This window comes from Cavia porcellus, unplaced genomic scaffold, assembly GCF_034190915.1.
Source record: "Cavia porcellus strain 051 isolate PalLab524CR breed Dunkin Hartley unplaced genomic scaffold, mCavPor4.1 scaffold_25, whole genome shotgun sequence".
Classification (NCBI taxonomy): Eukaryota; Metazoa; Chordata; class Mammalia; order Rodentia; family Caviidae; genus Cavia; species Cavia porcellus.
In genome coordinates this window covers 12,363,352-12,388,580 of record NW_026947508.1, presented here as the reverse complement: position 1 = coordinate 12,388,580, position 25,229 = coordinate 12,363,352, and the positions used below count along the sequence as shown (strand labels likewise).

Below are 25,229 nucleotides of genomic sequence, written 5' to 3'. Positions count from 1 at the left end.
CAGCAGGAGGAGGCTCTGGTTGCTCTGCTCCGGAGGAAGAGGAGAGGGCGGCCTCACAGGCCCTCGACCCTGGCTTCCAGCACTGAGAGAGAATCCTTGTCTATGATTTTAAGCCATCTGGTTTGTGGTCCTGTGTCACAGCAGCAGCAGGGAACACCTCCGTGCCTCTGGGGACATAAGGGGAACAAGTTCTTGCTTGATGGTGTAAAATCCGGAGGCACAGTACCATGTAGTTTATTTGAACAAGTAGCAATTCATGAACTGGGATGCGGCTTGGTGTTCCAGTGACCAGGGCAGAAGCAAGTGTTTATTAGGCAAATACAGAAACAAAAGAGAGGTTAATTTGCCATGACTGTTGTGTTTTTATGGGGACTACAATGCAGGCTGGCCTCCGACCACTGGCTGGGGGCTAAATTTTGTTTCTTGCATACTCATGATCAGAACCCGCCCAAGTCTCCCCTAGGCTTGCAAAGGGTTGAGGCCGAGGTCCCCGGGGAGAGCGTCAGCTGCCCCCGGGATTCTGCCTGTCCTGGCTCCCTGTGGTTTACATTAGCAGCAGGCACGGTCATGAGCATGCGCGGCCCCATGCTCTTTCGGGCTGCTGGCGTTTCCTCTTGGGGCTCCCTGGCCCCCTCAGAGCCGCTTCCCCATGCACGGACAGCAGGGGCACACCCCACGATTGCAGAACCTCTGTACCCAGGCTTTCCTTTCTACCTTCGGCAGCCCAGGGGTTCCGCAGGACCTCAGGCCTCCTCTGCTGGGGCCCGTGGGCTGTTCCATGGCCTCACACCTACGTGTGTGTGGCTCGTGGCCCTCGTGAAACCCGTGCACCCCGACCCGAGTGAACGTTAGAGGGAGCAGCTGATTCTCATCAGAGACCTTGTTTTTAACTCAGGCATAATGGATTCCTAGTGGGCAGGGCAGAGGCTTCATTTTTTTAAATACAAGTTTCATTTTTTATTTTGGTTAAAAAAACAGAAAAAGAAAACAAAAAGCCACTACCAAGATGGATCACCTTTAGCTTTTTTACAGCACGTGGATAGTTGCATAGTGTCAGGTAAATTCAAACCATTGCAAATCACATGTCCAGCACTTTGCATCCTGCAAATCTGAAACTGCAAACCCATCCCATAACCCCACCCCCACCACTCCGTGTCCTGTCCCCGTGACTTTGACCTAGAGATGGATTTCAGGCTGAGCAACCTTCATCCAAAATGCTTGCCACGAAGCTCTTCAGGTTTCAGAGTTTTTGGGATTTCGGAATGTTAGCACAGATTTTATCAGTGAAGCATTCCCTAGTTAAAAAAAATCTAAAATGCTCCAAACCCTGAAACTTTCTCAGTACTAGGGATGTAACCGATCGCCTCCTGCATGCTGGGTGAGCATTGTCCTGTACTAAACTACGCGCCAGCCCTTGGCAGCTTGGTTTAGTTTAGATGGATGACAGGAACGGCTTTTGTGACCTCAGGTAGAAAGTGACAAAAAACATCTTTATTGCGGCTTCTTAGTGCAGGGCTGTTTTTGATGCTGGAACCAGTTTGGGGGGCATAGCGGGTGAGGGGGGGGCCAAGTAGGAGGCAGCGAGCCTCCTGGAACTTCGGGTACTGGAGAGGCCACCAGGGCAGGTGGCTCAGGGCACCATGTGCCACCACTTGAAGGCAAAGGGCTTCCGGTGCACGTTGGTGCCGCAGTGCACCTCCCCATGGTACACGTGGTAACTGTGGTAGTCATCAATGAAGGTGCAGTGGAGGCCCAGCGGCTCCAGCAGTGAGCACACCTTCTCTTCCAGGCAGCAGCGGCCGTTGATGACCGGTCCAAAGGGCTTGGGGATGCCCAGGTACTTCCCCAGCACCAGCATATTCACCTGCAAAGAAGTGGGGGGCTCAGCTCCGAGGCAGCAGTGCACAACCTGCATCACTGTCCATGTACCCCACCTTTCTCTGACCTTCAGTAATAATGGCCTCATTGTACATATGAGGAAACTGAGGGCTGGGTAGGTAAAACTGGTCACCCAAGGCCACCTGGGAATCCTCAGATTTCATTCAAGTCTGTTGGGCTCGAGGGTCCATCACAATGTCCTCCTTGACTGCCGCCTTCTGGTAAGGGCCAGCTCAAATGCCACTCCCTCTGGAGAGCTGCTCACAAACTCCAACCACTTGCTCTCCATGGTCCCTGCCTCTCAGCATGGTGTCTGCACACAGCAGGTGCTTACTAAATATCTGCTGAATGAGAAATGGACACTACCTGTGTCACAGGGTGTTCTGCATATTACAACTCCCATTAAGGACCCTCTTTCCAGGTGAGCAGAAGGGTGAGGGCTGGGCTGCAGGCCAGTGTGAGTTTATACCTTTGCTCCTCTCCTCAACAGCTGTGTGACCTTAAGCAGGTCATTGTCTCTCTCTGATCCTCATCAGCAAGATGAGCTGATGTCCACTGCTACAGTTAGCTAAGAGCAGGTTCCTTCAGGTCAAGGAAGGCTTCTTTCTAAACAAAATCCTCTGCAGAAGTCCAGTATGGGAAACATAACCCAAACCACCAGGCGTGGGGCACTGCCTGGGGATCCCAGGACTCCGGGGAACCCAGTTTGCAAATCAATGTGCTGGGTGGGGACTGCTGGCTCCTCCCTGCACTGTAACCTCCAGTCCCAGAAGAACTAGGTGTAGAGCAAACCACAGAGGCCGTGAAATGATAGTACCTGGGAGCACAGCTGAGTTCCCGACAAAGGTGTGCACCCTTCGGAAGCCTGCGTCCAGCCCCACCTCGGGAGGTGTCTGGAGCGCCCAGGTGGGGCAGTGTCCCAAGGGTCCCTCTGTGCCCTCAGTGCGGTTCAGAGCATCATCTGTGGCTTCACTCTGCCCACCCAGCCCCTCAGTGGGCAGCAATGCCACGATGGTTAGCACTCGGGGCCTGCAGCTGGCTTCGAAGCCACCTCCAAACTGCTACCCTCACCAGCTGTGCCGTGTACGTGGGCCCTGCCCCTGTGCGTCACCTGTGAGCAGAGTCACCCACAGACCGCGACTCCCAGCGGGCAGGGCGGGAGCAGCCCAGAAGCTGAATACGACCCTCCTGGCCCCTCTGAATTCCTCCTGACTGTGCCCCGGCTTCATGCCATCCCGAAGGGCTGGAGAAGGCTGCACCTCCTCACCATGTTGGGGAAGAAGGCCTTGGCCTTGAAGCAGCCCCTGGCGTCCCTCAAGAGCTTGAAGAGTTGCGGGATGTCGATGATGTCAGCCTCTGCCAGGCCCAGCTCCCGCTTCAGCACCTCACGGTTCCAGTCGATGCAGCTCTGGGGAGGCGGACAAGGGACAGACCAAGTAGGAGGTGGGAGGCAGAGACAGGGGCTCTCGGGGACCCCCAGGGGCATTCCTCCTGCTCTCTGCCTCTCCCTCCATGGCAGCCCATGAGGGCTCCTGTCACAGCGGCAGGAGGCTGGGCAGGGGCTTGGGTCTGCCAAGGGCGTTCATCTCCAGCACCCCTGGCTCCGTACCTGCGCATAGGAGTTCTGCTCTTTCAATTCCTTGTCTGATAGAATGTCTTTTATTTTCTGCTCCTTTTTCTCTGTCATGGAAAAACAAAAACGAATCCAGCAGTTCCCCCTCTCCTTTGGGAGCCATACAGGGGACTCAGTGGCCCTGTCTGTGAAATGGGGCAGTAGTAGCCCCTGATGCTCAGGTTTGCTGTGGGTGCAGCAAAAGCTCTTTAAAAATCTTGTCCCAGCCCCCAAAGTTCTGTTCTCTCCCAAAAGATGGAGTTTAGAAAGGAGAAAATCTCAGGAGAGGTGCAGCCAGCCGTAGAGCGCTTGCCTCGCACACAGGAGGTCGCGTGCCCAAGGCTGCCTCCATAAATAAGCAGAAAACAATGAAGACAACTGACAGGAGGAGACACACGTCACGCCTCCCTCTTGCTAGGTGAAAACGGTCAGCCACAGAGGCTCATTCACCTCTACCTCCTGGTGGGCCTCCATTGCCCTCCTGAATAGTATTTCACCCACGCTCCAGCCACACGGGGCTTTTCCCAGCACCTCAAGAGCATCTTGCTTTCCTGCCTTGGAGATTTCAGGTTTACTGCTGTGTGTGTAGCGTCTCCTCCCTCTCCTCACTGTCCCACGCGGCTGGCCAGCGGCTGCTCATCTTTTGGGCTCCTCCTACACCTTCACCAAGGAGCTCCGCCCACACCTCCTGGAGCTCCTCCCATACATCCTGCAGCTCCGCCCCACACCTGGAGCTCCTCCCATGTACCCTAGAGCTCCACCCACACCTTCTGGAGCTCCTCCCATACATCCTACAGCTCTGCCCACACCTGGAGCTCCTCCCATGTACCCTAGAGCTCCACCCACACCTCCTGGAGCTCCTCCCATACATCCTACAGCTCTGCCCACACCTGGAGCTCCTCCCATGTATCCTAGAGCTCCGCCCACAACTCCTGGGGCTCCTCCCATACATCTTGCAGCTCCGCCCACACCCGGAGCTCCTCCCATGTACCCTAGAGCTCCGCCCACACCCCCTGGAGCTCCTCCCATACATCCTACAGCTCTGCCCACACCTGGAGCTCCTCCCATGTACCCTAGAGCTCCGCCCACACCTCCTGGAGCTCCTCCCATACATCCTACAGCTCCGCCCACACCTCCTGGAGCTCCTCCCATAATCCTACAGCTCCGCCCACACCTCCTGGAGCTCCTCCCATACATCCTACAGCTCCACCCACACCTCCTGGAGCTCCTCCCATAATCCTACAGCTCCGCTCACACCTCCTGGAGCTCCTCCCATACATCCTACAGCTCTGCCCACACCTGGAGCTCCTCCCATATACCCTAGAGCTCCGCCCACACCTCCTGGAGCTCCTCCCATACATCCTACAGCTCTGCCCACACCTCCTGGAGCTCCTCCCATACATCCTACAGCTCCGCCCACACCTCCTGGAGCTCCTCCCATACATCCTACAGCTCTGCCCACACCTGGAGCTCCTCCCATATACCCTAGAGCTCCGCCCACACCTCCTGGAGCTCCTCCCATACATCCTACAGCTCCGCCCACATCTCCTGGAGCTCCTCCCATACATCCTGCAGCCCCGCCCACATCCCCCTATAAGCCCACGGCAGGCAGGCAAGGCGCCCAGACAGCACAGTGTCGCCAACTTACTCTGGAGCCCTTCCCACAGCAGCACCTCCCCGTGGCCCTGCCGCTGCTGCTCCTGGAACAGCCGATAGCAGCACCTGGGGCTGGCCAGGAGCAGCCGGAAGCCCTAGAGGGGAAATGCTGGGTCAGAGCGGGCTGTGCCGGGGGCTCCCCAGAAGAGAGGCCTCTGCCCCTCGAGCCCCATCCCCAGAGAGCAGCAGGCAGGCAGGAAAGGTCAGGCCCCAGGCAGAGGGCAGAGCTGTCCCGAGACCCCAGGGGGCCAGATGACTTCCCCACACCACACCTTCTGGTCCGGCGCTGGCACGAAGCTCAGGAACTCGTCCACGTGGCCCACGAACAGCCAGTCCGAGTAGAGCCGCACGGGCGCCTGCACCCGCTGCGCGGCCAGGAAGTCCTGCAGGGCCTGGTGCACCTCCCGGCTCCCCTTGCTGCCAGCAGGCACAAAGAAGTATAATTCGGGGGGGGGGGGCAATGGGGGCCCACCAGGAGGTAGAGGTTTGCAAGGGAGTCAGGGTTCCCCTCCAGCGAGGGAAGGAATGCAGGAGCCCGGAATGCCTTCGTATAACTTCACATCTGAGAAATTTAGGAACTGTCATTCCAGTTCATTGAGGGGAAACTGAGGCACAGAGTCACTGAGGCAGAGGGGACCAGCACCTGGCCTCAGCACAGCCTGTTGAATCAGCCTGGGTGCCAGTATAAACATGAGACCTTCAGCTGACTCAAATTGACTGAGTTAGTGTCCCGAGTTGAGGACCTTATGTGAGCTGTCTTGCGGACATTTCTTCCCTCTCTGTGCCTGCATTTTCTCCTGAAAGTTCCTCTGTGATTGAGTTCCCTGCTCTTTCTCTTGCTCAGGCTGCCCCAACAGCCTGGTCTTCTTAAACTCAGTACTGCCCCCAGGACCTTTGCACTGCTCTATCAGATGCCAGAACCGCACATGGCCACATCCCTGCACATGGCCTTGTTGAAGGCCTTTTCCCAGAGTGGACTTCTCTGCTCATGCTAATACAGGTCCCACACCTCTTCTGTCCTTTTGTTTTCTTCACCATTCAAAATGGTCTGATTTGTTTACTGTTCTATTATCTGCTAGCATAGTGGCAGGGACTTCACAGCTGCATCCCCAGATCCCAGCACATAATAGATGCTCAGTAAATATTCACTGATGACTGACTGTAAGTGACAGTCTCAGAACTTAAACTTAGGTCCCCTGGGCTCTTTGCCCTGAACCTGGCCTCTTCTCCTGCTGCCCAGTGTTTATGGAGCCCTCTTGCTTGGGGAGAGGTAGGGGAGGTCCCCCACTGGCTCCGGCCTTTCTGTGCCTCCTGGGTCTGGGCCACCCCTCCTCACCTGGGGTAGCAGCTGCTCCCCATGAGGATCCTGCCCAGCGGGTACTCCTTCTGCCCGACGGTCACTGGAGGGCTCACTTCCAGGTTCCCGAAAGAATCCAGCCCGGTGACTGCCCCTGTGACTGGCCCTCGGGTCACGTAGCCAAAATTTGGGCCCTGCAGTGGAAGAAGTTGGGGAGCGATAGAGACCCCCCATCCCTGTGGAGAGAGGGCAGGTGCAGGTGTAGAGGCAGACTGGTCCAGGGAAGGAACTGGGGTCTGTCACCACTCTCAGGATGTGCAGGGGAGGTCAGAGGATGCGGGCGAGGAGAGCGACTGGCATTAGCTGTGTCCCTAGTGTTCGTGACCTTCACTCGGGCTTAGTGACAGGTCTTCAAAGTGTCTCACTTTGGGCATGAAAAAACCACCCTCCGAGAGGGGAGACACAGCGCCCAGCCCTGCTGTGCCAGCCGAGCTCCCATTCCCAGCACGCTGCACGCTGACTGGGGCTAGAACGAGCTCCTGGGCATGGGCACGACTTCATGTGCATGGTCAGGAAAGAAGCAGGGACACAGCTGTCACGCCTGTGCCCGTGTTGGTTGCTGCAGCAAATCGCCATCAAGTTTGTGGCTTAAAATAACACAGTTCTCCAGCCGCTGCTCGAGCCGGTCTCTCGGTGCCGGGTTCAAGTCAAGGCAGGGAGGCTGCTTCCTTCCGAGGTGCTGCAGGAGGATCCGTGTCTTGGTGCGTTTCGGCTTCCAGAGGCTGCCCGGGTGTGGCTCCTCCTCCTGGGCCCCGAGGGCAGTGCCCACGCTGCTCCCCTCCTCCCTTGTCCCCTGCTTTCCCTGCCTGTAAAGGAGCGGGCCATCCAATTGCCATTCCTAACTGGTCACACCGGCAGAGTCCCTCTGGCCCGGGAGGGGACACCAGGTTCTCTGGATAGAGCTGGGACATCTCCGAGGCACCGTCACCCCCAGAAAGGCTGCACCCCAATTCTAACCTTCTACAAATCAAAGACCTGTACCCTTGTCGAGGCTCCTTCCTGGGGTCCAATCCTTCCTCTCCTCTGTCTCCGCGTGAAATTCCACGCGTGAGCCAACCACGGTTCCGCTGGGACTTCCTGCCAGCCCCACGTGGAACTGCTGACCGGCCCTCCCTCTGGCCTCCCCTTTGGGAGTTGGGGCAGTGACCCCCATTCACATGGCCTGGATGCCACCTTAGGTTTGTCTTGCTCTGTACAGATGGCCTCACAGAGGCCAGCAAGCCTTTGCAGCCATCTGGAGGGAGCTGACTTTAATTTTGTTGAAGTGGACAGTGGCTTCCGTCATGCTGAGGTTTCCCAATCACAGTGGTGACGAAGGATTCAGGGCCATTGTTTTAGCGGACAGGACACCACTATGTGTCTAGTCCCCAGCGAGACCCTGGTGTACAGTGACAAGCCTGCCCTCATGCAGCAGAGCATCAAATAAACAAGGAAGTGATTTGTGAAGACATGCTCGAAGACACACCCAGGGGGCTGGAGTGGTGCCTTGGAGGAGCTGGCGATGGTTGTGCTGAAGAGGACGTTGAAGCTGAGACCAGGAGGTGGCACCTCAGCCAGCCTTGAAACAGGCAGGAGGAACAGCATGTGCAAAGGTCCTGAGGTGAGGGGAAGGGGAAGAGAACAGAAAAGCATCCAGGGAGCTGCGGCCAGGTAGGGGACAGGGCGAGTGGCCCATGATGATGCTGGAGAAGCAGGCGACATGCATGAGAGCCCTCGTGACAAGTTTTGCTCTGTATCCTTTTAACTCTGAATGACTCGGGCCAAATGCTTCAGGTGTCCCCGGGCACTGCTGTAGCTCCTTTATTTCATGGCTGTCCGCAGGGAGGGTGGGGTGCGTGTGCTGAGGGTCCATCTGTCCAGCAGGGTGACCCTGAAGAACCTGGCTTTTGTCACGTGGAGTATCACAGCCACCAAACAAGACAGGACTGGAACCGGAGATCAAGGACAAGTCACAGTGCTGGTTGATGATTGACCCCAGTACTCCCAAAATGGGGTGCACCCGGCCGAAGAATCCACCAAAATCTCCGCATCCTGTAACTCCACTGCCGGTGGGCCAGGGCTGGGCGGAAGTAAGGCCAGCAGCTGAGCAAGCTGAAGCCTCCCGGAGCCTCTGGCGTGGGCAAGGCCGCCTCCTCTTCCCTGGGGCGCAGGATGCCACCCCGGAAGCCGCTCATCTTGGCAACCCTTGCACATCACTCTCCGTCCTTGGCTTTCTCTGGGTGCCAGGGCTCGGTGTGCCAGCATGGATCTTCCTAGGAAAGCAGAACAGCTGGGTGGAGAAGGGTTTGCTCCACACTGGCCTGGTTTGAACTCTGACATCTGTACTCTGAAGCCTCGGTTTCTTCATCTGCAAAATGGGCTGACTGATAGCATCTCCATAAAACATCTTGGAATTAAATGAGTCAGTGCATGTAAGGAGCTGGGCAGCATGACTGGCCCGAAAGGCATGCCCAGTAAGTGCACCCATTATTAGTAGTAGCAGTGTCAGGATTGCTCTGTGCTGAATCTGCATCAACCTGCCAGCTTAGTCAAGTGTGACTCACCAGGGCCACTCCTGCCACGTGGACACTTCAACTGATAAAGCCCCTTCTAAGAAATGGACATGGACCCAGCAGCCCCGGGTAACCTGGGTCACCGGAGCCCCTGGTGCAAGTGCTGGGGGCAGGGAGAGCCCGATCTTATCTGACCGAGCCAGTACCGGCCCCACCCGTGGGATCTGCTGGGCCCGAGTTCCGCCCTCAGAGCCCCGCGGCCTGGGACCCAGGTGGACAGGAAAGGGCCACGCCACCCGCGCTGTACCAGGACGCATTTGGAGGGGAAGTCCTTCAGGCCCCGGTTCCTCGGGGAGTCGAACACCACGGGCATCGTCCTGTGCGGCGCCTGGACGTAGCCGATCTCCATCTCGTCCTGCGCAGGGGGGAGGGTGGGGCTCAGTCCTGCGCTGCTGGGGTGGAGGCACCCCGACAGGCGTGGGACTGCCACGTCAGGAGCAAACCCCCGTGACACGTGTGACCCCAGAGAAGGGCTCTAAGGAGCAGAGCGTTTGTCCTGTAACTGTCCTGTGCACCAGGTGCGGGGAAACCACACCCTTTTGGCACCCCGGGCTCTTCGGGGACCACAGTGGACAGGACAGCTCTGTCCTAAGGACCCTGGAGTGAGCATCTGGTGTCAGGAGGTGGGGGTCAGGGTTGGGGATCCCCGGGGGGCACCCAGAGTGCTGGGAGGGTGGAGAAGGCCCCCACTGGGAGGGCAACTGAGCCCCGTCCTGCCCTGCGAAGGCAGGAAGGCCAGGCCTCGCCCTCAGGGAATGAGGCCTCCAGGGGCTTGTGCCAGGCTGGTCCGGGCCCAGTCCCTGTCATTAGTCCCTGACAGGAGGAACTGTGTGCCTCTGCTTCCCGGCTCCCAGGTGGCAGAGGGTCCATGAGCAGGCCATGGTTCAGCCCAGCATCTCAAAGGGAGACAGAGAGGAAGGGGTTTAGGGGACCAGGAGGAGGGGGGTGTCCCCACTGCAGGCACCACAGAACCCCATGGCGGGCAGCAGGAGGGGTAGTGGGGGTGGGAGCCTCGGAGACGTCTTGGAGGGCAGAGGGGCCAGGGCAGGGCAGGGAGGGGCTGGGGCTCAGTAGGGCCAGGGACAGGATGGCAACATGGTGGTGCCAGCGGAGGGAGGTGGTCCGGTGGAGCGGACCCTGGAAGCAGCTGAGGGGGGTGGGAGCCACAAAAAGTGTTGGAATGGGGGTGCGGCATGGTCAGGCGGGGTGAGCCGGGAAGGGGGGGTACTTTCCACCGGGCTTCACCAGGGAGGCTCGTGGGATGGAGTCACAGGTGCCTGTGACGAAAGTCAGTGAATTGGTGGCCTGAGCCACCTTGGGCAAGGACACTGAGGGGTCCCCTCTCCCTGTCCACCAGGCGGGGCCACACACTTGCATCCACTGGTCGTCCTGATTCTCCTCCTGCGGGCAGATGGTCACCCTGCACTTGGCCTTCTTGGCCAGGGCAGTCACCGACTTCACGAAGTCTTCATTTCCAAAAAAACTAGGGAGAGCAGAGCAGTGGCCTGGGATCCTCAGTACAGACAGGCAGGGCACTGGGGCCGGTGACACGGGGGCCCCTGAGACGCTGTGGCCTGGGCAGGGGCTGCTGCTTTGTCCTGTGTGTCTGTTCTTGGCAGGATTCATGTCGTGGAGCCCCCTCAGCGATGCACCCGGGCAGGACACCGAGGCGGCCACTGCCCAGGCTCCTGCCTCCTGAGACGGTCGGGTTGAACCTGCGCCCTGAACGACCTCCCCAGCTGTTTTTATTTCTAATTCGGGTCGGGGTGTGCTAATCAGGGAGTTGCCCAGACCCTGACCTTTCATGGTCCCCAGCCCGCCAGAAGCTGCCAGTAGCTCAGGGCAAGACTGCGTCATGGAGCGGGCTGTGCCAGGGCCCTCACCTGCACACGTACACCTGCAGGGGGGGCTGGGTGTTGGGGGTCATGATCCAGGGGGCCACGCGGAAGGTCACGCTGTCCTGGAAAACCAGGGCCTCGGGGAGCTCCTGCAGGGGCAGGGGAGAGCAGGGCTGTCACTCCCTGCCACATCCTGGGGGGCTCCGCACCCCCCTAGCCAGGCCGCCACCCCCGCTTGACCTACCCGGTTGGAGGTGTCGCCACCCCCGCTTGACCTACCCGGTTGGAGGTGTCCAGCAGGGAGACACCGAGGGAAATGAGCCCCGGAAAGTCAGCGTCCGGGAAAGCGAGCCCCTCCACGTAGAAGTCTGTGCTGCTCTGGCCGCCGGGGAGGGCCAGGGGGTGGCACGGCTGCTGGGGCCCCAGGACCGCCTTGTATTTACAGGGCAGCTCGTCCCCTAGACAGAGGCGGGCAGGCTCAGGTCTGTGTCCCTCCTGAGACCTCCTTTCTGCTCAGTGGCCTTTTTCTCCCCTTCCCTTCCCCTCCTCCTCCTCCTGCTCTTCCTCTTCCTCCATCCTTGGGGTGCTGGGGACCCAGAACCTCTCACACACTTACAAGCACTCTGCCCCCAAGCTCTCCCCCTGGTCCCCTCTCCCTGGTGCCCCCACCCACCCCATGGCACCTCCCGTGGCTGCTCCCTGGCTGGGGGGCACGTCACAGGAGTCCACCCGTCGCTCACCCACTCATTCTTTCTTGGACAACTACGCTATCCAGATCTAAGGTGATCCTGAGGGTTGGCACAGGGGGCCACTAAGGTGACAGAGTCACTGTCTCCCTGTCCTCACCCAGGGAGGAGAAAGGTTATTGCAGTTTAGCCATCTCTAAGCACTGTGATGGAAGGAACCCTGGGGGCCTTCCTGGAGGAGGCAGCATCTCCGGGCCTTTGCATGCTGTTCCTGCCTCCTGCGTGCCCTTCCCTGCGGTGTCCTGTGGTTGTCTCTGCCCATCCTCTGCTCAGATGGTACCTCCAGGGGAAGCCACCTGGCACCCTCCCTGCATGCGGTCCCTCTCCTGCTGCATCTCGTGCCAGACCCTAAGTGCTCTGCTTAGTATCCGCCAGACGTCCTTCCCAGCCCAGTGAGGTACAAGGGACAGGGCAGGGTCAGTGTCACAGCCATGGTTTCCTTCCCTGGACAGAGAGCCCGCGGCCTCGTCTAGAAGGGCACGCACAGAGCCGCCGCCTGGCTCACAGCCTTGTCCCTGGCTTTAGAGCCCAGCACCTGGCAGCCCCTTGGGAGTTGTGCCACACAGGGGAGTCTGCGGGGCGCAGGGGGAGGCAGCGCAGAGGCAGGGACACTCACGCATGGCCTGGAAGACCCTCACTCTGTCCATCTCCGACCTGGCCACGTGCAGCAGCAGCCGGTGCTTGGTGAAGAAGTCTTTGGGGGTCTTCGTGCTCAGGGTCATGAGCGACATGTCCTGCAGGTCTGGAATAAGACCCCCGAGTCACCGGCCAGTCTCCCCTCCTGGTGCGGTCCGGCCATTCCGCACCTGCCATCCCACAGCCAGTCGAGTTTCTTCGAAGGTAAACAGCGTTTCCATTCTGAAGTCTCTGGTTCCCTCAGTGGAGCAGGGACTGAGTGTTCTGTTGGCTGCTGTGTCCCCAGGCCCTGGGACAGTGACAGCACATGGCAGGCACCCGATCCCCTCTGTGCATGGCCCGAGCTGCCCCAGGAAGACCCTGGCCACTGCCCCTTAGCGCCCCCTCCAGGGCAGGTGGGTCCGGTGTCAGCGTGGCTGGGTGCAAATCCAGAGTCTGCTACTTGTTAGCTGTGTGACCTGGAATGAGTTGCTTAACTTCTCTGTGCCCGGCCGTGGCTTCCCCAGCCATTAGTCAAAGGACTGAAGGGGCAAATGAGTTCGTCAGGGCTCAGGGGTCCAGGAGTGACTGGGACAGGATTGCTTTTGGGCCCCAGGTCTGAGCCAACTGCAGACATTCAGGTTGGGCAGGGGGCGGCAGGGACTCAGTGTGGGGCTCTGCTCGTCAGCTACCGGGTGACCTTGGGCAGGGACCACTGTCCATTTCAACCTGAGGAGACCACACACTCAGTAGCCCAGCTTCCGAGGGCTGTCCCCGAGCTCCGGCCCCGTGGACAAAAAAAGGCTGTGGAGAAAGGAAGCCAGCCCCGTCACCCAGCGGAGGATTTTTACCTTTTCTGTCAAACACCTCCTCGTCCTCATAGTCCATGCTGGAGGACTTGGGATTGTCCCTGTCACAGTTCACCAGCAGGATGGCGCCCTGTCCGGAGGGGCCCCAGGTCCAGCTGCTCTGCAAAGCCTGGAGGAGAGGAGCCCGCTCAGGACTGGGGTGGACCCCTCCACCTCTGTCACCCCAAACCTCTGTGCCGCACCATCCTGTGCCCACACCAGGGATCAGGTTCCGAGAGTGAGTTTCCGATAGTCATCAGCAGATTCTGCTCAAATGGAATTCTTCCATTTAAAAGTAGGAGCCCAGAAGGCAGTAAACTGGATTTTAACAGCCTTAAAAAAAGGTTGGACTCACAAAATAATGAAGCTGTGACAGTCTGTGAACCCTTAATTACCGTCCCTCAGGGTGGTTGCTGTTCTGAGCCAGTCTCTGCCCAAAGATGAAAGTAAATTAAGTGACCCCACCCTGTGGGGACCTAAAAGTGATGATGCCTCCTTTACAGGACAGTGTTTGCTCCGGGGAGCGGCTGTGGGGTAGTCATTGGGTCCCACACTAAAAACTTTTTGTTGGCATGCAGCTGAGGCAGGAGGATCTCAAGAGGGAACCCAGCCAGACAACTAACTTAGTGAGGGCCTGTCTCAAAATAAAAAGTGGAAAAAATGGCTTGCTTGTTTTTTGTTTGTTTGTTTGTTTTTATTTTGTGGTACTGAGGATGGATCCCAGGGTCACGGTCATCTAGGCAAACACTCTGCCACTGAGCTATAGCCCAGCTCCTTCCTGCGCTTCTGATTGGCTTTTTTCCTTTTCCTTCCCTTCCTTTCTTTTTTTTGAGACAAGCTCTTCTTATAAAGTTGAGCCTGGCATCCAATTCGTGATCCTCCTGCTTCAGCCTCCCAAGCGCTGGGATAACAGGTGTGTGCATCACTACACCTGGTTTGGGAGATGCCAACCCAAGATCCAAATACTTTCTCTAGGGTGCATTTAACTGGGTGACCCAGTATATATTCTAGAGATTCTGAGGCCACAATCAGTGACAATTACGGGCTTGTAAAGGACATGGGATATATAGGGTAGAAACTAAAATATTCTCTCTCTTCCCGAACTGTTGACGGTCAGCATGGGAAACGTGAGATGGCCTGCCGTTGGCCCCATGTCCACCAGGGGGCGCGGCAGGAGAACCCAGCAGGGCAAAGGGAGTCTTTGGATGCTGGTCAAGGCGGAGCGGGTACCTGGTCCTTCATGGATCTGGTTGGCTTCACTTTGCCAGAGCGGGTGACATCTGCCAGCAGGGAGATTTCTGAAATTCCATAAATAAGAGGGGAGCGTTGGTGAGGGCACGGGGTGGAGGCATTCAGCCTGGTCAAAGGGGACCAAGTCTCTGCAGGAGAAGGCCCACGCCGAGCGGAAGAGTCTCGCCTTTTTCAGAGGGGACAGAAGTCTGGCTGCAGTTCAGCGAGCTCCTGACATTTCCTGTGCTTCAGGGGGCCATGGCTGGGGTGCCCACAAGACTTGAGGGTCTGATCACCCCAGTTAAAGTAGGATTCCAGAAGAATTCCCACCACCCCCATAAAGGGTCCACAGGAAGCCCTGCAAGGACATCTTGCCAGGTCCCCAGTCACTGGAGTGGTTACACCTCCTGCACCCACTCTTACTTACCTGTGTGTGTCTACGTGGGGGACAAATCGCAGCCCAGTGCCCAGGCTGTGGGAACCTCTGACCATGCTCATTCTACTGGTGGTACAAGGACCCCTGTCCTGAGAGGACTGGCCTGATTTAGGAGCAGCCACCCACACAGTAGTGCAGGGATGGGCAGCAGAGTCCACGGTGGCTGGGACCTCTGCACTGCTTCACTAACTAGCTGTGCGACCTTGGGTGAGGCTATCTCTTGCACCTCAACTGCCTCATCTGGAAAATGGGATAATAACAGCACCAAATTCTCAGGATTGCTGTCCAAACTAATGTGACCTGGCACAAAGTCACATTAGTAATACTTTACTATTATTTAAATGTATGTTCCTGAACAGGACTTGTTATTAAAACAAAACCTAGAAGTTCCAGGTTATTAGCATGCTTAATGCACACTTAAACAAAAACAGCATGACGTTGCTTAAGATGAAGCCAATTTAAAAATGGGTTTTGTCCTTGCTGTTGTCTTGATTTCTGAGACTGTCACACGATGTGGCCAGGCTGGCCTTGCATTTTGATCCTCCTGCTTCAGCCTCTCAAGTGTGGGGATTGCAGTGCGCACCACCACATCCAGTTCTTTAAAAATTATTTTTAAGGGATCAAGTCTTGCAATGTAACCGAGGCTGGTCTCCAACTCCTGGACCCCGGTGAGTTATATTTGAAGAAGAATATTAAATAAATATGAGCATATGAGTATAAAGGGATTGCTGGACTTGAGAAATAAACGAAGATGCGATAATCCAAGTCCCCTCACCCCCAGCTGGAGAGTGCAGCACTTACCCACACCTGTGAGGTACAGCATGGCCTGCACTGCAGGGCTCTTAGGTCCACAGTATGAAATTTGAACCTGCAAGATAGCAGTAGAGCATAAGTGACTTCTCTTAGTCATTCAGCAAACACTGACTGGACTCCCGCTGTCTGCCAGCTCAGCTGAGCTGAGTGCTGATGACTACTGTGTCATAAAAGAAGGTCCCATGGGAGCCCAGAAACGGAGGGACTTGCCCTGCCTGGGAAAAAGGGCCGGGGAAGGTTTGCAGAGTACCACTTGAGTAGATTTGGGAGTGGGGAGCAGAGGGTCGGTAGATGGAGATGGTGAGGGGGGAGCAGTGCTGTTAGGAGCCACAGTTCAGGCTCCATCAAGCAGAAGGGTTGGAGGAAAGACCTCAAGTCACCCCCGGGCACTGTGAAACAGGAAGCCCCGGTGCTTCCGGAAGGTGCCGCTAAGATTTGCAAACACCAGCGCCCTTTGCAAACACCTAGCCTCCAAGAAAGGCTAGGAGGTGCACTCAGTGGCAGAGGGCCTGTGCCAACTTTGTGCCACTCGCAGGGCTCAGGCCCTGCAGCCCTGCCCACCCAGGAGAACACGGACTGAATGGGTGGAGTCAAGACCCTGGTCCCAGAAACTCCAGCCCTGAGTTACTGTCTGTGGGACCCTTGGGTTCGAGAAGCCATCGGGAGCTTTTCCAGAGGGAAGAAGGCTCTGTGGGGCCAGCACTGTGCCGGCACGGGTGTGGCTGCTGGCTGGCTGGCTGATGGGCTGGCACACTTTCATTCCACGGCTGCCACACTCACCTTCTGGTCACCTAGGCTACTGCTGACAGCGTTCATCCTCAGGGTCACCTCCAGCTTAGGGTCTAGGGGCCATTTGGAGGACCCTGTGGGATTCTTCTTGGCTGGAGTGCTGTTGGTGACATCCACTACCACTCCTGGGGGGGCACGGATGCTGAAGGACGTGCAGTCCTCGGGGGCAGAGCTGTGGAAAGGCAGAGGGGGCCAGAGAGACCCAGTGAGGAGGGGCTTGGCCTAAGGCGGCTTTCCCCAGGATCCCTCTCTCCCCAGCTCTAAGCCCAGCAGCAACCAGAGCTTGCTTTGTCCACAAAAGTACAGTGAGGTTGTCAGGAGGTGACGAGGAACCTGATGAGCGCAAGTCCTTAGAAGACACCAAACACACACTGTCATGTATGCATAGAGCAGTGTACACACCCAGAGGTTTGAAACACATCAGCGTGCACATACAGGGTTGTGTACATACGAAAAAACACACAAACTTCTGCTTTGGAAATTGTGGCTGACCAAATATTCTTGAGGATCTTCTTATAGAATATTTGGGTCACAGGTAAAATATATTTTTCAAAGCATTGACAAGCTTATAAGAATAAGAGGAATCTCCAAGGATCAGGTTTCTCTTTGTGTGCACACGTGCATGCGTGTGCATGCACGTGCACACACACACACACACACACCGCCAGCATGAGTACCCAGATACATGCAGCATGGCAAACTGAATAACAGCCAAAGATGAGCCAGGAGAATCGGGTGAGCATTTTAATATCAGACAAAATAGATTATTAGTCATAACCCGCCATCTTGGTTACTTTTCTCTCATTGCTGAGACAAAATACTTAATGTCTAAATGAAGGAAGGAAACGTTTATTTAGCTCAAAGTCTGTGGAGGTTTCAGTCCGTAATCTTCTGGGTCCAAGGCAGAGCGGCTCATGGCAGAGGACGACAGTTCACGGTGGCAGAAAAACAGAAAAAGTAACATAAACAAAAAGGGAACTGTGCGGAGAGGACTCTTTCTGCCTCATGTGTATGTAGGCTTCTCCTGTCCACTCCTTTATCCCAGCGCTGGACCGTGAATCAATCACAAATTCTGGAAGCTCCCAGGAGACTGCGTGAGACTTTGGGGGGACATCTAAACACAAACCATAACACCCACATAGTCATCAGCAGAGAAGATCACAGCCTAAGGATACAAGACTCAAATCAGCTGAAAGATAGTCTCAAGTGGTATGCATCTAATAACATAACCGTGGCACACTCGTATCTCAAAGATAAGGTCTCAAAGTCATTCAGGAAGAGCAGCCGGATCGCTCAGAACGAGATCTATATAGATTGACAGCAGATTGTCAACAGTAGCAGTGAAATCTAGGGAACAATTGAATAAGTCTTCATAGAATTTTGAGAAAGTGACAGTTAACTTAGAATTGTGTATTCTTCTCATATTATTTTTAGACAGGGTCTTGCTGTATTTCCCAGACTGGTCTTGAGCTCCTGAGCTCAGGTGATCTCCCTGCTTCAGCCCCCCATCTTTTAGTAAAGACATTTTCAGGTGAATAAAGTTGATATTTAAAAATCAACAGACTTTGACCACAGCAATTTCTGAAGGTGTAGTTTTGGGAGAAGGTCGTCAAGGCCAGAGGATGGTACAGGAAAGAACGGTGAACAAGGAAAATGGTAAATCTCTTCGTAAATCTAAACAAACGTCATCTAGGTACAAAGAAACAAAGTCCTAAAAAACATCAAATTTGTGGGATGAAAAGGGGCAGGATTTAAATTGGCAGGAGGTTGATGAGAGTCAAAATATTTGAAGGACTTATGTATTCCTTGGGGTTGCAGAGATTCTTACTGAACTTGACAAATTGATTTTAAAACTTATGTGGAAAATCAAGGGCTGAGATAGTTCAAGTACCTTCTAAGGAAAGAAGCAAAAGACAGCAAAATTTGAAACTACACCACTGGGTATGATGATCCAGGCCAAGGCACAGGGAGGAGGCTACTTAAGAGAGACCCTACTTGATCCATGAAAGTGGCCTCGTAGAGAACGGGAACCGTGGAGGTTACATCATAAATGGCGCCAGATTCATAGTTCATTCATGTGGGAAATAAACCGAACAAATAATGCAAGAATTAAATCGATCCCAGCCTCACGCCATATAGAAAAATTGAGTTCCAGGCGGAGAAAATCATAACGTACCCAGCAGAACATTGAGTATTTTAAAAGAAGATTTAGGAACATACATCTGTAAGCGCCTTCTGAAACAAGATATCAAAACAAATAAGCATGAGGGAAAATATTGGTAAGTTCAATTGGATGAAAATTTAGCATAAAAGACAAGCACGATCTAAGGAAAGAGTATCCACAAAGTAAAACCAACAAAGGCTTAGCATCTAGAATATTTAAAGAATTTAAGCCCTGTAGCCAAAAATAGGCAAAAGACAAATGGGAATTTAGAGAAATGGAAACATAAACACGGTTGCTAATCCCGTGAAGAGCTGCGGCTGGAATGAGACAGGATCTTACACATACTTGATTGGTAAAAAATGATGTCCTAGACTACGTGGGTCGGCAGATACTCTACTGCACTGTTCACAGGGTGTGATGTAAACCTTTTTGTAAATCAACTTAGTGTTTTCTTGTAAAGCCAAACATTAGCCAATCCTAACCCAGCAATTCCGCTCCCCGACCAACATTTTGGAGATTTTTTGCCACATGTGCATCAAGAGACATGTTCAGGACAGCGTGGAGGAGTCCTTTGTGTCCTGGTGAGCGGAACAGTTCTACAGACAGAGGAGAGGCTGAGAAACCAGCAGAGCTGGGCACGGTGGTGCATGCATGTAATCCTCACACTCGGGAGGTTGAGGCAGGAGGAGCACCACGAATTCAAGGCCAACCTGAGCTATCTAGTGGGTTCAAGGTCAGCCTGAAGTACACAGAGAGACTATCTTGAAAAGAAAAACTACAAACTGAAACAAAAAAATATCATAGTTGAATCACACAGCGTGTGGGAGACTCCTTAGAAAGGCAGAACTCACTTCATGAGACACAGAGAGATTAGGATTATGTTTCCTGTTTTTATTTTTGTAATCAACTGGGTTTTTGTCTGTGTCGTCAAAGCTCTGTGTATTCATGATACAGAATTAGGGACGTACAGGAAAGCGTGTGTCCCAGTTACTTTTCTCATTGTTAAAACAAAATGCCAGACACGCCAAGAGAAAGGGGGGAAATAGTTTATGCAGCTCACAGTTTGTAGAGGTTTCAGTCTAGAATCGACTGGCTCCAAGGCGGGGTGGCTTGCAGAGGGGCATTGCAGAGAAGTGGGTCATGGTGGCAGATAAACAGGAAAAGCAATAAGCAAGGGCCCTTCACGGTGTCTCTTATCCAGCCACTCAGGGTGGGCAGCACTCACACCCACAATGCTGTTGCCCTCGAGCTGGCCTTGCACCAAGAATCAATCCCAGCACCACACACTCTAGATCCTCCCACCTCGACAAAAGTCCCCCACCTATGACCACACAAGGCTTGGGGTGACATCCAGTCACAAGCCATAGCATTGTCCCCCGGTCCCCCCAAGACTCATGCACATCCCTTTACGTAAAAGGCATTTAGTCAACCTCTAAGGGCTACCAAAGTCCTCAAGTTTCAGCATCGCTGGAAAGCCCAAAGTTTCCTCTAATATGTAAAGCCAGCTCTTAGCTGTGAGCCCCTCTACAGATGAAAGTTAAACACTCCAACATTCAATGATTCAGGCATTTCCATTCCAAAAGTTACAAACGGGGATACAAAGGACTGGCTTCTCCAGCCTTCTGAGGTCTCCACTGCACCTTTGGGTTCATAGTTTCACACCCTGCCTTCTCATGCCCGCTTCTAAAGCTGGGTGGACACCTTCTGACCCCACAACTCTTGCATCGTGCATGCACCAAAAGCCAGTGCCACATGGATGATGCCAAGGTCCTGTGCCTGCTGGGGCAGTAACCAGGCTTCCATCTCTCTCGGTGGTAGGAACTCAGTGCCTATGAGTCAAATCCTAAGGAACAATTTCCCTAAGCCCCCTCCATTCTGGAACATGGTGCTCTGGGGCTCCCTTCTCAAAGAAAAGTCTTTCATGTTTGCAATTTTGAGGCTGCACAGGGTGGAGTCCTGCTGATGTCCCCAGGCCATATTTCCTATTCTGCTATCCTTCTCAGCAAAGGATATCTCCTCTGATCTATCTTTGCAGTCTACAGCTTTCCTGGAGCTTTCTTTCTGGCCACACTCAAAATGTTTCAAATTATTTTGTTAGGCTCTTTGCTTTTGATTCTCAACATAAATATGGCCAACCCCTCCCAACAGTAGCCATGCCAGTGCCTCAACATTAGACGGCCTTAAAGTTTCTTCTGCCAGGTTCATTAACCCATCATCTTTAATTTCAGTCTCAGGCAAAATCCCTGGGCACAAGCAAAATGCAGACAAACTTTCTGTCATCTGGAGTGATGGTCCAAATAGCGTGGCTGTGTCCACTGCCGGGCCTGCACTGACCAACCTTTCCCAGCCCACCCTGCCTTTATAGCACCAGGACAGTGCTGTAAGGCATGAATTTGGTCAGCCCACTTCACAGGAGGATAAACTGAGGCTGGAGTCTGGAGTACACACTGCTGTTTGCTGATGGTGCTTCTGTGCCCAGCTCTTTATGCCCAGCATCTCACTTCACCAAGATAACAGGAAGAGGGGGCAGGATGACAGCCAGGGAGGCACCAGGCCCAGGGAACAGGTGCAGCCCCGAGGGCTATGAGGCCACCAAGGGTGGGGACACAAGTGCCAGAGCTGTGGGAGGAGCCGCTGAGTGGGAAACAAGCTCGTGGGAGCCCAGTTTTCATTTCTGTAAGGGGATTACAGGACACTGAGCGCCTTGTCGGTGCCATGTGCTGTGGGGAGGCACACAGATGAATAAGGCTTTCCCTGAGCTCAGCTTTCTTTTGTTCACTCAACAAACACTTCCGTTACCTACTATGTGCCAGGCACAGCCCGCCTGTATCACACACAGCGATTCATTCAGCTAACCGATACGCATGCCCACGTCACCTGTGCCAGACCTTGTGCTGGGGACAAGGGTGGATACGCCAAGCTGTTGCGGGGACTTAGGGCCCAGCTCCTGGTTTGCAGTGCCCTAAATCCGTAAGCCTCAGGCTCCCTCGCAGTCCACCTGCCTGGCCGAGGCCGACCACACAAGGCCCGTTTCTGCACTGAAGCCTGAAGGCTCATGCGTCGGGCTGCCGTGGGCCTGCGCCGTGGCCAGAGGGATGGACAGGACAGGATCTCGGTGCATCTGGTACAACAGGACAGTGTATCAAAGCATGGTGGGAGGCAATACCCAGCCCGCCACCTGTCACAGCTGCCGTTGCTGCCAGATGGGGAAACCGAGGCTGGGAGCAGCCGGACTGCCTGAGAAGCAGCACCGCGGGGCTCATCTCCAGGGTTTGCGCTCTTTCTTTTCAATGTTTCCCAGACGTTCTCAGCTCCCAGTGCCCGGGCCTCCGCACTGTGTGTGTGACTGAGCATCACCACGGGACAACCCGGAGCTGAGTCTTCCCTGACTCCAGTCCCCTGTGCAGAGCTGGCCCTGAGAACGTGAGTCCCGGTGATGGCCTGGCCCCAAAGCTGCCTTGTCTCCTGTCTCCTCACCGAGGAGCAACAGCACCAGGACTGTGCTCAGCGTCTGTGACACTGCCACACGCAGAGGTGCACATCCTACTTTTTTTTTTTTTTTTTTTTTTTTTTTTTTTTTTAATTTTATTTAAGGAGAAAAGAAAAAAAAAAAAAGCAGGGAAAGGGTACAAGTTATACAGATTTACAGAAAAAAAAATGAACAGTAGGAAATCACTAGTTAATGGATTACATATTGTCATCTTAGAAATAATTGTTCAAGTCACAAAATTAAAGCTTGTAAAGTGGACATTCCATCAATGATACTGCAAACAGTTCTGTTCATTGATCCAATAAAACTCTGTGATATCATTTTCTATCTTATACACTTAAATATACATGCAGTTATATAGTTTGGAGGAAAAGAAGGTGCACATCCTACTTACGGGAACGGGGTCCCCGCTGCCAGGCCCTCAATGTGCCTCGTGTGAATTAGTCCTTGCCACAACCCAACAGGCAGGTGCTCATTTACCCATTTTACAGATGGGTAAACTGAGGTTTAGAGTCACTAACAGACATTCCATGCGCCCTGCCATCATTCCAAGTGATTTGTTGTTGAAGAGACCTTTGGGAGAAAAGAGCCACCCATCAGTGGCACCTTCAGAGTCAGGCATCCTCAGAGGTTTGCACTGCCTCTTCTGTCCCGTCATGGGCCTTTCTAGTCCTAAGGAACCTGCTGACTCTGCCACCAGGAGCAGTCTTGGCTCAGCCATCCCACTAGCACTTGGAGGCAGGCGTGTGTGTGTGTGTGTGTGTGTGTGTGTGTGTGTGTGTGAGAAACCAGGAGCCATCTGTATGGGATTTCGGCATTTTACTCCAAGCCCTCAGTTTACCTGTCTCTAGAATAGGCACAATGGGAGTGTTTATCATACAGCTTGCTTTCTTTCTTTCTTTCTTTCTTTCTTTCTTTCTTTCTTTCTTGTACCAGGGATTAAACTCAGGACCTCGTGCTTACCAGGCAAGTGCTTGAGCCACTGAGCTAAATCCCCAGCCCGTACCTTACAGATTTCTGTGAATACTGAACGTCAGTAAGGCTGGTCGTGGCGGTGCACACCTGTAATTCCAGCACTCAGAAAGTTGAGGCAGGAGTATCGACCTGAGTTTGAGATCAGCCTGACTCAAAAAATAGGAAAAAAATCCACAAAAGACAAAACCAAGAAAAACATCGGTGGGAAGGGCGTGGTGCCGGGTACCGGGTCTGGCGATCTCTCGCCTCTGCCCGGCACTGACAGCCTGAGAGGTGCTCGGATTGCAGCCGGATGCCCGCACCCTCGGGGTGCTTCCTGCTGCGGGAAAAGCACTTTTGGAACTCAGGGTGAAGCAAAGTGACTTCTGTGAGCAGCTCCCGCCTAGGCGCTCGCCACCTGCTCCGTGCAGACCTTGTCTTTCAGTGACGCGGAGGGCTGGTGGGGGCCCGATGCGGACGGGAGGGGCTGATGCCAGCTGCCTGGGTTGAGCCCTGGCTCCCTCAGCTGGGGGAGGAGCAGTTACTACTTAACCCTTCATGATTCAGTTTTCCCTTCTGTAAAATGGGAATAAAGGCACTGCCTGCCTTGTCCACGCAGAGAGATGACGTCATTTTAGCCATCTTTAGGAGCGGCAGTTGGGGGACAGAAAGATGGGGCTCAGTGTCTGAAGGAGGAGAAATGGAGGCTTTTGAGGCTCCCGTGGACTCGGGAGGCCCCATCCCTTCTGGGGCACCTTCCTCTTGGCCCTGCCCGGCCAGCTCCCCACCTACAAGAGGTCGGGAGACCTTGACCCGCCCCTGGAGCACGGCTGGACGGCTAACCCTTCACGTCCCCCACGCCCACTGCCACCCTTCTGAGGGGTCTGGGGCTCTGGCAGGGCCCGGCTTTCTTCTCTGTCCCTGACTTTCAGCCTTCTGTCTTCCGTCCGTGGCCTGGGAAGCCACCTACACCCTGGCTGCTGGGTTCAGACTCCTGTTGGCACCGTTCTAGGACCATGGATGCCCAACCTAGTCTGCCTCTGCTACCACTGAGGGTGACAGTGATAAGGGCGCCCTGCATACCCCGAGGGCTTCCTCAACCATCTCGTGTGGTCCAGAGCTTGAAGCACATTAGGTCCTTACTGTCGTTTGTTGAATGAATAAATGAGAGAGAGAGAGAGAGTAGCTATCACGTTTCATCTGTGACCACTCCGTGAAGCAGGCAGTGTCCCCACTGCACAGCAGAGGAAACTGAGGCCACTCCAGCAGCAGGCCAGGGGCACCTTCCTCTGTCTCTCTGATGCAGTAGCTTGTCCCACCATCCCCACACTGTCACACATCCTCAGGAAGCGGTGCGCTCCGCACATCTCCTGGTGAATCAGGTGTGGGCCGCAGACCTTGCTGTGTGACCACAGCCAAGTCTCTGACCTTCTCTGGGCTCTCTGATCGCCCCATAATAATTCATTTGGATCAAGGTCCCGGGAAGCCGTCCCCGTATGCACAGAGACCTCGCTGCCGTGACTCTGGCCTCTCTCAGGTTTGGCTGGCAGAGGCTGGAGTCAGGGCCAGAGGCCGCTGGGGCTGGAGGGCTGGCAGGACCGGCTGGTGTTCTTACACACCCTGCCCCCGACACCCGGGGCTCCCCTCTCACCTGCAGACATCGAGCTGAGCGGTGGTGCCCAGCACACACACGGCACGGGTGGGCTGCTCGGGGGCCACACGGATCACTGTCCCCTGGGCCATCCTGGGCCGCTGCAGCAACCCCCGGGGCTGCTCCTTTATAACGAGTGCGGGTCAGAGCCGTGAGTCAGCACTGCGGTCTGGGGCCCAGCGGCTCAGCCCAGCCCACTTGGCCCGATGTGGGCGGCAGCTTCCTCTGCCCAGGTGGGTGTCCGGGCTGGAGGCAGTGCAGAGTGGTTTCCTGGGAAAGGCTGGGGCTCAGGAGGCCCAGCAGTGGGGGGCGTGGGCCCGAGCCCTCACACCTGTGGCCTTGTCCTGGCCTGGGGCCGAAACATCTGGACCTCTGCAGTCCCCTAACTCGGCAGGGCTGGCAGAAAGGTGAAGACCGGGAAGCAAGACTTTAAGAGGCCACAGGTCAGGCTTCATTCGAACACCAGCCAGGTGCTGGAGGCCTCTCACCAGGCCATGCGGAAGGTCACCTTCACAGGGGTTTGCTCCATCCTGGCTCCTCGAGGCTAAGGCTGACACCCTTGCTAGACCCATTTCACAGAGGGAGAAACAGAGGTGAGGA

At 55.0% G+C, this 25,229-nt stretch overlaps 1 protein-coding gene across 2 annotated transcripts; it reads right to left on the bottom strand.

Annotated features, from left to right (window-relative positions):
• Nucleotides 1–1,469: 1,469 nt before the first annotated feature.
• Padi4 (peptidyl arginine deiminase 4) lies at nt 1,470–24,784 on the bottom strand. 2 transcript variants are annotated; one of them, XM_063235605.1, is made up of 17 exons: nt 24,630–24,749; nt 22,419–22,597; nt 16,362–16,542; nt 15,570–15,636; nt 14,333–14,400; nt 13,106–13,232; nt 12,256–12,381; nt 11,173–11,351; nt 10,939–11,042; nt 10,427–10,538; nt 9,303–9,410; nt 6,483–6,637; nt 5,419–5,563; nt 5,139–5,241; nt 3,488–3,558; nt 3,146–3,286; nt 1,470–1,864 (listed from the first exon to the last, which is right to left on the bottom strand). In XM_063235605.1, the coding sequence occupies exons 3-17, from the start codon at nt 16,395–16,397 to the stop codon at nt 1,631–1,633; spliced, it is 1,776 nt and encodes a 591-aa protein (XP_063091675.1). In that variant the 5' UTR covers nt 16,398–16,542; nt 22,419–22,597; nt 24,630–24,749; the 3' UTR covers nt 1,470–1,630. The 2 variants fall into 2 exon arrangements, with proteins under 2 accessions (XP_063091675.1, XP_063091674.1); XM_063235604.1 differs by lacking the exon at nt 22,419–22,597 and having other exon boundaries at nt 24,630–24,784.
• Between the last annotated feature and the right edge of the window lie 445 nt (nt 24,785–25,229).

Bases quoted from the DNA above. Each gene is read 5' to 3' on its own strand.
- Padi4 (XM_063235604.1), bottom strand. From the start codon at position 24,721: ATGGCCCAGGGGACAGTGATCCGTGTGGCCCCCGAGCAGCCCACCCGT. The intron at 3,559-5,138 runs GTAAGTTGGCGA...TTTCCATGACAG, and splicing joins GCTGTGGGAAGGGCTCCAGA to AGAAAAAGGAGCAGAAAATA. The intron at 1,865-3,145 runs GTGAGGAGGTGC...ACTTCTTTGCAG, and splicing joins AGGCCTTCTTCCCCAACATG to GTGAATATGCTGGTGCTGGG.